General features: G+C 42.6%; 1 protein-coding gene across 1 annotated transcript; it reads right to left on the bottom strand.

Annotated features, from left to right (window-relative positions):
• Nucleotides 1-4,888: 4,888 nt before the first annotated feature.
• LOC127677768 (disks large homolog 5-like) lies at nucleotides 4,889-9,749 on the bottom strand. Its single transcript, XM_052172778.1, has 5 exons — nucleotides 9,617-9,749; nucleotides 8,450-8,609; nucleotides 7,079-7,222; nucleotides 6,264-6,457; nucleotides 4,889-5,025 (listed from the first exon to the last, which is right to left on the bottom strand). The coding sequence occupies exons 1-5, from the start codon at nucleotides 9,747-9,749 to the stop codon at nucleotides 4,889-4,891; spliced, it is 768 nt and encodes a 255-aa protein (XP_052028738.1).
• Nucleotides 9,750-11,588: the final 1,839 nt, after the last annotated feature.

The following is an 11,588-nucleotide window of genomic DNA, read 5'->3' as shown; positions in this document are numbered from 1 at the left end:
CCATTATCTCTGAGGATGCATGGGAATGCCCCAAGAGAGACACAGGAAACAACCATTTTGGTGCCCATGGTCACTGCCTAGCCAGAGGCAGCAGCAAGGTTTTAACTTTTTCATTTTGTTAGACCAGTATTGCTTGATTTTTTTTTCTTGAGGATGGAGTGGTTGTGATGTTTAAAAAAAAGATAGAAGGAAGCAGGAAAAAGGAAGGCGGGAAGGTCTGGGAATGTTGCTTAGGGATAGGGAGGAAGTGGAGATGTGGTGGGGAGAAGAGAGAGAGGAGGGATGGGACAGCAGGAAAGGCCTACACAATCACAGTCCTAATCTTGAAAGTGTGCCATAGGCCTGGGTACAAGGAAGTGTCTGGTCCAGGCCCTGACTTCTGCATCCTGCCTCCCTTAATGTTTGTTAGTATTTATTTAGAAAGACAGAGTAGTAGATTTCAGAACATCCGCTGTTAGCTCTTTTCAGTACCTTTATCTCTTTACCTTAAGGTTCTATCTTTGAACGTCAAGGTTTGATCTCTTTGTATGTATGTATGTATGTTTGTATGTATGTATGTATGTATGTATGTATGTATGTATGTAATATGGTTATGCACTCACACGAATGTGCACACGCTCACACCTCTGTGAATCAGGCTTTTATCTGAGAGCTTCTTTCTCTGACAGCACTGGAACTATTCTATTGGTTTACCTGAGAGGGCTTGCACCTCTCTGACTGGGAGCCTCAGATGCACACCCCAGGATGCCAGGGTGTTACAGTCCACATCTGCAGATTGCCTTCATCCTCCCTGGAAGCCTGTCCTAAAGGAAATGGGATTACACTTCACCAGGGGGATTTGGAACAGGAGCAACTTCCTGACTGATCGTTTCCTCCAATAGAATCTTTAAAAATAGAGTTGCTTCCTATTTGTGAGTTTTTGTGTCTGTTTTTTTTTTTAATTGAATGAAAATACACAGGATAGATTTTTTCAAGACTCTTTTCATGAATTTATATGCTTGTGTTGTTAAACAGAGACAGTTTATTGCATATTTAGAGACAACTTAAAATGCTTCAATTTTTTCCCTAACAATTTAGCATACAGCAAAGGTCTTGCTCTTATCTCTTAAAGGATCTCAAAAGTGCTTTAGAAAAATAATAAGCAGGAAATATTATGCTTATGGGACAATAAATGATTGAACATAAATAATATTACTTTCTCATTATTAGCTATTTGAGACAAACCCTGAAAAACCCAGAATTGAATTTCAAAAGCAAGCCTTTATTTTGCTTATGGATTGATGGATGCTCTAGGATGCTGGCAAATGAAGATAAATATGAAGTGTCATTTCCATCTAGTGGCCACTTTGTGTCACTGCCACCATTTGAGTCAGAGCTGAACCTCAGCTCTGATCCCAGGCTCTGTAAACAGTTAAGCAGTCCTGGAAGGGGGAGAGTCCATTCTTCCTGCTTTAGGAGCCAATCAGATGTTACCAACAAGAGCCAATGAGAGACTCTCAGACAGATGCTAGTGCTTAGACAGTATCCTTTCACTTTTTGTTTACTAATTGAATTTCATCTTGGTGACAGAATGTGATCCCACTGATAAACCGCTTTGGAATTTATTAAAACTTCTTTTTGAAGTGAGTTTTTGTGACATTCTGTGGGCACTTGATGAACTTACTATTTTTCTTTTTATATTTGTGTGAGCGTGTAAATTTCCAGCTAACACAGCAAGTTTAAATATTGGGTTTCTCCACCTTCTCATAAGCTTCCTTTATTCCTGACATCATTTTGCTGACACAGGCAACATAGACAGACTTGGCCTCTCTAACTTTGATTCATTGCTTCTTTCTGTGCTGACATTTTTGCCCCTGTATTTACAGTGACTCCCACTGCCCTCAAGTCTCATTTATCTACTACCAATTCCCTTTTATTGTTTCAGGAAAGAATTTGTTTGGTCTCTGTCTGTATCTGTCTCATATGCATGTGTGCACACACAGGTGAATGTAGAGTCCATGTTGGGTTCCCTCTATTACCCACACTTTCCCTTTTGATACAGGGTCTCCCTTTGGAGCTATAGCCTGCCGATTTGGCTATACTGTCTAGCCAGTGAGCGGTTGGTATCCACAGTGTCTCTTCTTTGGAGATGTCATCATCATGGGTGCCATGTTAAATCCATGCCTGTTTTAAAAATTATTCTGCCTTCTCTTGTCAGAAACTACATCTCAATAGTTTTGCTGCTTCCTATTTGTTCTTTAGCAAACAGGATACTTAGTGTTGTTACTGTTGGGTTTGATAATCATGTTGCTTCATGCATCTCTGGTGGATCACTTTAGCTCGTGTGTGTGTGTGTGTGTGTGTGTGTGTGTGTGTGTGTGTGTGTGTGTTTGTGTTTCCCTATGTGCACTTGCTACATGTGTGCAGTTTGTACATGGAGGAGGGTGTCAGACTCCTCAGAGCTGGATATCATTGTGAGCCAGCCATGTGAGTGCTGGGAACTGAACTCAGGTCCTCTGGAAGAACAGCAAACATTCTCAACTGCTAAGCCATTACTTCAGACAGGCAAAAGCTTTATGATTTTTGAGTATGTGAACTCCACATAATCTCCTGTCAATAGATACTTAGTTCTTATTTCAAGTGAGGCTAGACTCCACTCTTTACTTATTTATTTACACACTGTCAGCTTGGATTGCACAGGTTTTTGAGCTATTCTGACTTACATCCCAGGCCTATGTCCCTTGTTACTTGATGTTTCTCCTGGCCAAGTGCTCATGGTCCGTCTCTCATGGTGGCTCCCTCCTCCTTTGGTCTCTCCTCTCTTCTCTCTCTCCTGTTTACACTTGTAGCCCCAAGTCAGATAACTAAAAACACACCTACCTCTATCTATTGCCCAATGCCAGGCTTAGCCTTTTATTTGCCAATTAACTTGTGGAGCAAGGTAACACAGCATCCCTTGGTGTAAATGAGAATCTCCTCATGGGGCAACCAGATCTTGAGGTATAAACATTATCATTTGATAACAAGCAGCACCAGACCAACCCCCAACTGCTATGAAATTGATCAAAGCCATGTGATTATTTTCATGAACACTTCTTAGATATTAAAATTTTGGAAACACATCAGGATGAAGTATCTCTGAAGTGACATTTGGACATCCATGTGGTTAGTGCTATGAAGAAGGGAGCATAGACCCATTCCACTCCTGCTGCTGAATGCAGCTGAATCTCCTAAGAACTCCTGTTGGCATGACTGGGCATGGAATACATATGTCTGCTATGTTTTGTCAGTGGTTTGAGCTCATGATAAGTAATATTGTTAAGATGTAATGTGTCATGTGACTTGAAGTGCTGTGAAGAAAGCACCCATTGTCTCTGGGACCAATCATCGTGTGGTTGCTGCGGCTTGTGCTAGAAATTGGCCAAGGAAAATAGTTAGGCAAATTTTATGTTGTATATCTTCCATCATCAATTAATATAATTATGATTACTTTCTGTTTGCAAAAACACTTCGTCATATGGACAGCACATTGATTTTCTGTCTTGGTTTCCAGGAATACCCAAGACACAATTCACATATCAAATGATACTCAAGAAGGAAGAACAAAGTATAAATACCCTACTTCTTCTTAGAAGGGGGAACAAAATTCCCAAAAAGTGTGAAGCAGAGACTGAGGGAAAGACCATCAAGAGACTACCCCACCTAGTGATCCATCCCATATACCGTTACAAAACCCAGACACTATTATTGATGCCCACAAGTACTTGCTGACTGGAGCCGGATATAGGATATAGCTGTCACCGGGGAGGCTCTGTTAGTACATGCCAAATACAAAGGGGGGGGGGGGCACTCTCAGCAAGCCACTGAACTGGGAACAGGATCTCCAATAGGGAAGGTAGAGAAAGGATACAAGGATCTGAAGGGGTTTGCAGCACCATAGGAGGAACAACAATATGAGCCACCCAGTACTCCCAGAGCTCACAGGGACAAACCCATCAACCAGAGAGTGCACTCACAAAAAAGGACCTAGCATGGCAGGGCTCTGAAAGACCCAACAAACAGCTGAAACAGTGGATGCAGATATGTGCACCCAATCAATGACAGAAGCACCTGATCCCTGTTAATGAGCTAGGGAAGGCTGAAAGCAGCTGAGGGCAATCCAGGAGGAGGACCAGCAGTCTCAATTACTCTGGACCTCAAGAATCTCTCAAACACTGGCCCACCAAACAGGCAGCATGCACCAGCTGATATGAGGCCCCCAGCACACATACACTAGAGGTCTGCCAGGCCTGTGTTCATTTAGAGATGGTTTACCTAACCCTCAAGCGATAAGAGGTTCCAGGGAATTTAGAGGTCAGGTGGGGGTGGGGTGGGGACATCCACGTGGAAATGGGGGAGAGGAGGAGGTATGGGATATGGATCAGTTGGAGGGTGTACAGGAGGTGGTGGGGTGGGGTATAAAATATGGAGTGTATGAAAATAACTCATTAATTAACTAATGCACAAAGTGGCTTCGAAGAAAGGAGTCAAGATTTACAAATCAAATTTTCATTCATAAATAAATAAAAAAACAGGCTTTAAAATGACAGTTAATAAAAACAGTAAAAAGCATGAGCAAAAATGAAAAGTAATAAGAACATATAACATCCCAATAACATAACAAATAGCAAAACAATAAAAAACAGAACTTCAACCAAAAGTCTAGCAGTAAATTATATGAAGCACAGTTCTCTCACTGCACTCTTAGGAACACAGAGGTACAGCCTGTTTCTCCTCTTGGACACTTGGTGGCAGGGCAGTCCTCAGTTCTCTCTCAAGGGGTGTTGTCAGAGCAGGAAAGGGAATGACATCCTGAATCAGCTGGCTCATTGGCTGGGTAGTTAGGGCCTATTCGCCCTGAGGAATTGAATTATGTAGAGGAAGATTCATCCAGGAAATTATGTAGTTGTTGAGGATGGTGCTCTGCAGGGAGCTCCTGAGGTGGAAAATCATTCTGCAGGAGACCCTCTTCCTGGTCTGTGGAAATTTCAGCTCTTGCTACCATTTCTGGGACCTGGAAGAGGAAGGCAGCTATTAAGACAGAGGCTTGGTGGGGACATAAATGTCAGCTGTCTGGTTTCTGCCTCCCACTACCTCAGCAAGAAAGTTATCATTGATCTTTGAACTGACACCATTGCTGTTATAACTGCAGGCAGGGCAATATATTCAGCAACACTCACAAATACATAGGCTGACAAGATGTCACTCAGACTTCTATCAGAGCAAACCAATAAATGGACAATGGGAAGAGACATCATTGGGTTCCCCCAAAAAAGCAGAAGGCCACATGCCACCCCGATCAATTAAAATGAGAAGCACTCAATGATGTTTCCATTTGGTTGTTATTCCTGCAAGTTGTTTCCCACCTGGGAAGTCATACATCCCTTGCATGACCTCTGTCACAGGACCTATATTTTTTTTCTTTTTTAAAATTATATATTTTTATTTTCTATATTCTTTGTTTACATGCCAAATGATTTCCCCTGCCCCCCTCCCCATATGTCCCATAAACCTTCTCTCCACTCATTCTCCAATCACCACTCTCCTTTTTCTCTATCCTGATACTCCCCTCCAATGCTAGATCAAGCCTTTCCAGGATCAGGACCCTCTCCTTACTTTTTCATGGGAGTCATTTGTTATGCTAATTGTGCCTTGGGTATTCAGAGCTTCTGGGCTAATTAATATCCACTTATCAGAGATTGTATTCTATATGTATTCTTTTGTGGTTGGGTTTCCTCACTTAGGATGATATTTTCCAGATGCAACCATTTGCCTAAAAAATTCATGAATTCATTGTTTTTAATTGCTGTAGTATTCCATGGTGTACATATACCACATTTTCTGTATCCATTCCTCCACTGAGCGACATCTGGGTTCTTTCCAGCTTCTGTCTATTATAAATAAGGCTGCTATGAACATAATGGAGCATTACACGACCTGTAATTTGCTCAAAGCTCTGCATGGCATCTCCCCTATAATGAGCACATGCAGGAATGTGACAGGTTATTCATCTGTCACCCTTATTGTACTGTAGTTTCAAGCAGAGCAGCAAAATACCCTTGCCAACAATTCAGTATCTCACAAGAGCCTAATATCCCAGAATACTTGCACATAGACAAAGCAATGTACAACCACATTCCATGAGGTCAGTGACTGCTTGAGCATGTGGATTAGAAAGGTGCTAGGTGAAAGCAAAGATGGATCCAATGGAAAAATGGTATAAAACAGTATTAGCCTGATTGAACTGGTTGTCCGTACCTGATGTTGGGTTTGGAGGTTGCTGGTCTTCTCCTGTTCGTCTTTACCATTCATATTCAAGCCAACCAAGTATTTCTCTATGAGAGACCAGTCAAGAAGTACTTCTTTGCTCTCCTGCATCAGCATGAACCTTCTTTTCTTCACAAGCATTGTCTCCATGAGGAGCCGGCTATGCAGGTTGCTGGAAGCACACTCTGTATAGTAAGATCCTCCTCCATTCATACTTACAGGTCCCATTAAGCCCACCAGGACCCAGGTTTCCCTGAAGACCTAATACAATACATCTTAATACATCCATCACAGCTGCACAAATAGCAAACAGCAACTTGAGGTAGTAAGGATTGCTGCAGCCCAAATACCAGTAAGTGTCCACATCTCTCCAAAAGAAAGGGGGATCTTCAACTATCCATGACAGCCCAAAGCAACAGGGCAACATCTATTAGTAGGGAGCAAATCCCATCAAAGAAGGTCAGTAGAACCAAGAGGAAGGCATTCTATCCTTGTATTATATCACAGTCAGGTCTATAAACCCTGCCTGAGTACCAGAGACCTTGTACTGCATAATAACCCTCTCATGAACTAAATCACCTTTCTATCTAGAGACTCCTGAGTATGCCTTGATAATACTGGGAGGGGTAACAGTCTCTTACAGACTTATAAAAAGTGTGTCCAAAATCCCAAGGCACACTGTCAGCTAAACATCAGAAGGGATAGAACCAGACCTGCAGACTCTCCATTCCAGAAAGAAAGGAAGGCAGAAATGGCCTTTCCACAACTGGTGGCCTCCCTCACTGGTACTTACCTATAGAAGTTAATCTCCTTCTTGAGCTCCTGGGTGTTCTCTCGGGCCTCAATCTTCTCCATCTCTAAGTTGTGAAGAAATGACTTGATCTCCTTCTCCTTTAACTTCAGTTGTTCATACATTGGATTCAGCCTCTGGAATGTCCTGTTCCCAGGAACACAGAACTCCATGAATGTGGATGTTTAAGAATACATCATCTCAGGCTGGGTCCTGTCCTACCCCAGGTCCAGAAAACCACATTCTAGATTCTATATTCTGGGATATTCTTCTGCTTTGGAAACTTGTTTTCCTGTCTCCAGGGTAGCAGAAGCTAGGCATCCAGGTGGAGGGTACCAGGTCTCCCTGTGTTCGCTCAGTAGGGCTGGAGATGCAGTCTAAGCAGCTATAATCTCATGAGTCTAGGCCACAGATCTTTGCCCATCAGAAACCTGGGATTATATATTTCCTGTTTTCACAACAGGGATTCTAAATCCTGAGTAACTTATACCTTAGAGACGGACATTACACATAATTGTGGAGATGAGACCAGACATTATCACATCTTTATAATCTGCCCAGGAGATACAAATGTAAGAACAATTGTGATCCCAGAGCCAAAGAACAGTGTTGACGGGGGATCCCAGAGTTCAGCACTAACATATACTTAAAACTGTCTTATAGGTAAATCATCAAGAGAAAACACAGACCCCTAGTTTCCAAAGTGTGAAGGGAAATATAAACATACAAAGTGCATGCACAGGTAGGTGCATGTGCACACACACAGACACACAGAATTAGACACACATACAAGGAGAAATGGAAACAGAGTCAGAGAATGAGAGAGACAGAGATAGAAATGGAAAGAACACAATGAGATGCAGAAGAAATGTATGCAACATTACTGTCTCAGAGTATAAGGTCCACAAAGAGGAACAGGCAGAGCATCAGGCATCTAGTCAAGCACTGAGATGAACAATGTAGACCAGGCCTCTCCAGCTGCTTCCAGGAGCTTCCAGCACTCAATCATCTGCCAGGCAATTACAAACACTCAGCACAAACTCACAGCTCCTACAAACTCACAAATCCACCTCATACCAAGGGCTTTTCAAATGTATTCTGGGACTCATTTTCCACTATTTCTATCCCTGAATTCCTCATTCCCACAACAAGTCCCTCTTTTCCACTGGAGGGATCAGAAGAGTCCACTTACCACATTGCTCCTGAGCAAGCTTCAGGTTCTGCCTTTCCTCTAAGAAGTATTTTGGGACATGAGGTTGGGCACAGGGACATTCTGGTGGTACAGTTTCCTAGAAAACCCCTCCTTAAAAGGGTAAGATGAGGGTGACATTGCTGACCCCAGAATGACACCACTGTGTTTGGAGCAATGCATACCTCTTGTTCATGGCTCCCTCTGTGATGGAGATCAGGTGATCATTCACCTCATTTCTCTCCTGGGTAATGAGCTGCAGCTCTGTGGTCAGCTTCTCCTCTTCCTTCTTGGCCTGCTTCTTGCTTAGGACAGTTTCAGGGGATGATGTCTGCCTGCCAGCCCCTGTAGGTAGAATAACACTGGTGAACTTTCATGGTGGGGACACAGAGTGTAGACAGACAACCCTGAGACCCGTACAGAAGGACAACAGGCATAGAACCCAGTGACACCACACAGGGTTTGGTTCAGGCTTGAGATGCCTCCTCAGTGCATCTCAGATCTTCCATCACCGTATAGAGACCTGGAGATGTTAGCAGACAGGTGTGTCCTCTGTCTCCCTACACATGCTTAAGATGACCACAGAGATGGCTTTCATGGCTTATTAACATCTGCACAGGGTGCATCTTGGCTTCAGAGTCCTCAGTCCTGTGGTTATACAAGTCAGATGATAAATTCATGGTCCACAAGTATATGAGTACTTGGAGATGTTCAAATCTCCTACCCTGTTACTTGATGCCGGGGACATGGGATTATAAAATCATGCAGTGTGAGAACATGCTCAACACACTGATCAGATCCCCCTACTAAAACCCCAAACACCCCAGAAGTATCAATTGAATCACATCTCTGTCTGGGTGTATCCCCTGCTACAGATTTTTGTATGTAGTACAGAAATGCTTCCTACCCACAGCTGGTGATAAAGAAAGGTAGGGTGGGAACTGTCAGGGTGAGGAGAACATAAGGTCATGGCCTGGAGCACAATTCTCTCCCTGCTACTACTGTCAGATAGCCACTGAAGCTGAATGAAGCCATGAGAGTGAAGGGCAGTGATGCCCTACCCTAAATTTGCATAGGTTAGACCCTCTGTGACTCCTGATGCTCTCATTCAGTCCCCTGTAACACCCACTATACCCATTGAAAGTAAAGACTTGGAGTTCACAGAATAACAGCTTTGACCTTGCCATCTCCTGCCTTAAGGACTAGAGAAAATAATGTTCTGAAATCCTTGATTTTCAAGAATTGTGATAATCATGAAAGTTCTTTTCCTACACAGACGCTGCAGTTCCTGTGCCTCATTGTTAGAAAGGCCAGCTCAGGCCACCCCTGCACATCCACTTCCCCGAACTTACTCCGCATTCCCCAAGACCAGCTCCTTTGTCCTTCATTACTCTCAGAAGAAAGGGCAGTTTTCTTCCTCCTCTCTCTAGTCTCTCTCCCATCTACCCTCGTTCTCCCAAAAAGGTTTCTCAGTCGGACAAACATGTCTATAGAAGTATCCTCTAGACACTGACTGAGAAACCTCAGTGTACGTGTTGTTGCTACAACACTGGTTACATCACAGAGGATGCCAAGAATCTCTAGCAAACAATAGAATGTCCAAGAAGGGACTGCTGATGTCATGGGGTACAGCCATTGGCTCCCTGCTAATGTTCTCCCTATACTGATAGAAAGCTGAGCTGCCCTTTCCTGGAGTCTCCCCTGGGGCTTTGCCATCGATCCCATCGTCCTTCCAAAGCCAGGGTTTGCTCTAGGCTTGATTGGCAACACCCAAGTCCTCCCTATGTATCTTTCTGTTTACTTTTCAAAACCTTCTCAGAAATGTCTCATCCTACCTCAGAATTTTTGCAATCAGCTATATGAACTATTAAAATCTGCTGAGAACTCACTCCAGTTTTAATATGCAGTCAAAAGTTCTTCTTTCTCATCATGTACAGGTTCATGAAATCACATCCAGGCAGTTCCTGCAGGGCAGGTTGTAATGTGGGTGTGTGTTAGGGGGGACAGTCATGAAGCCCTGTGTTTAGCATTTCAAAATTGCCCCAAGATGCCTTAGGAGAGAGAGAGAGAGAGAGAGTAACAGTATCTTTGTGTTGGCAATAATTTGAGATCTGTTGTTAGGGGAAACTAGAATATTTGAGCCACCAATGGAAAGGCCCTCAGGCTGAGTTGAGGCTCTCATCTCTGCACCAGAGTCACCAAAAGAGGATTGCTTACAGCCCTCTGTAAGCTACAAAATGAGATTCTGTTAGAACAAAATAAAATAGTCAACAGCAATAAAGTGTGTAGGATAAAATAATAGATATAGGTTAGTGCACAGAGCATCTCTGTTTGGGTTCATTATTGGCCCCATAAACCACACAAATACTTATCTAAGGAAGATAGGGCAGTTTTATTGAATTCAGACCTTAATACTGTTTGATCAGAATGATAGCTAATGTTTTGGTTGTTAAGCAATGACCCCAAACATTTGTCCTTGTCATCTTATAAATTCAAAACAAGACAAAACAAAATTAAACAAAACAACCACAAGTAGCTCATATGAAGTGGTCAGTTCTGATCAGGCCATTTCAGATATAAGAGTGCATAGTGGATCTTAATTTGATGGGACTCATGTAAATGTTTTAGAACCTTGTAAGTTTAACAAACATCATACTACACACAACAGGATTTGATCACCATGACCTTGCTCTGAGACAAGTTTGTTTTTCTGTGTCAATGATTGGCAGGCATATTACAGCAAAAATCTGAAATTGCATACAAGCATGATGACTTGAACCTCAGACACCAGAATCCACAAAGGCTTGAATGTGCTTGTGGGCATTTCCAGCCCCAGCGCTCCTACCGAAAGGAAGCTGGCAGAGACAGGAGAGTCCCTGAAAACTTATGGATCAGCCAGCCTGGCACACAGAGCAGCAGGTGACAAGAGAGCCTGTCTCAAAGAAGGTAGAAGGTGAGACTGAGGTTGTGTCCCATTGTTGTGTCTTCTTTCTACCACATATGTGTAATGGCACATGTGTGCCTACACTCACATTCACAAATAAAGAATAAAACAAGAAAACAAGAAGCTAAGCTATAAACAGATAATACCATCTATGGCCATAGGACCATTTACAGAAATGAGGAGTATAAATGTCATGAGTGATTTTGTCCCATTTTGTTAAGGATACATTTGTACATGTATACATAGGATAGATGTCTATGTGTGTCTATGTGTGTCTTCTTGTATATAACATCCATGTTTTTCTTCCTTTACTTTTATTATATAACATAGCATTGAGTTGATATGAGTACTTAAGTTTTTATTCTATATTAGCATATTTA

The sequence above is a fragment of the Apodemus sylvaticus genome, chromosome 2 (genome assembly GCF_947179515.1).
Source record: "Apodemus sylvaticus chromosome 2, mApoSyl1.1, whole genome shotgun sequence".
Classification (NCBI taxonomy): Eukaryota; Metazoa; Chordata; class Mammalia; order Rodentia; family Muridae; genus Apodemus; species Apodemus sylvaticus.
The sequence above is the reverse complement of the archived record's forward strand: the minus strand, read 5'-3'. Positions and strand labels throughout refer to the sequence as shown.

Coding starts and splice junctions, on each gene's coding strand:
- LOC127677768 (XM_052172778.1), bottom strand. CDS start 9,749: ATGTTTGTCCGACTGAGAAACCTTTTTGGGAGAACGAGGGTAGATGGG. Junction 8,610..9,616: donor CTGGTCTTGGGGAATGCGGA/GTAAGTTCGGGG, acceptor TTCTACCTACAG/GGGCTGGCAGGCAGACATCA. Junction 5,026..6,263: donor ACATCAGGTACGGACAACCA/GTTCAATCAGGC, acceptor TCCAGGTCCCAG/AAATGGTAGCAAGAGCTGAA.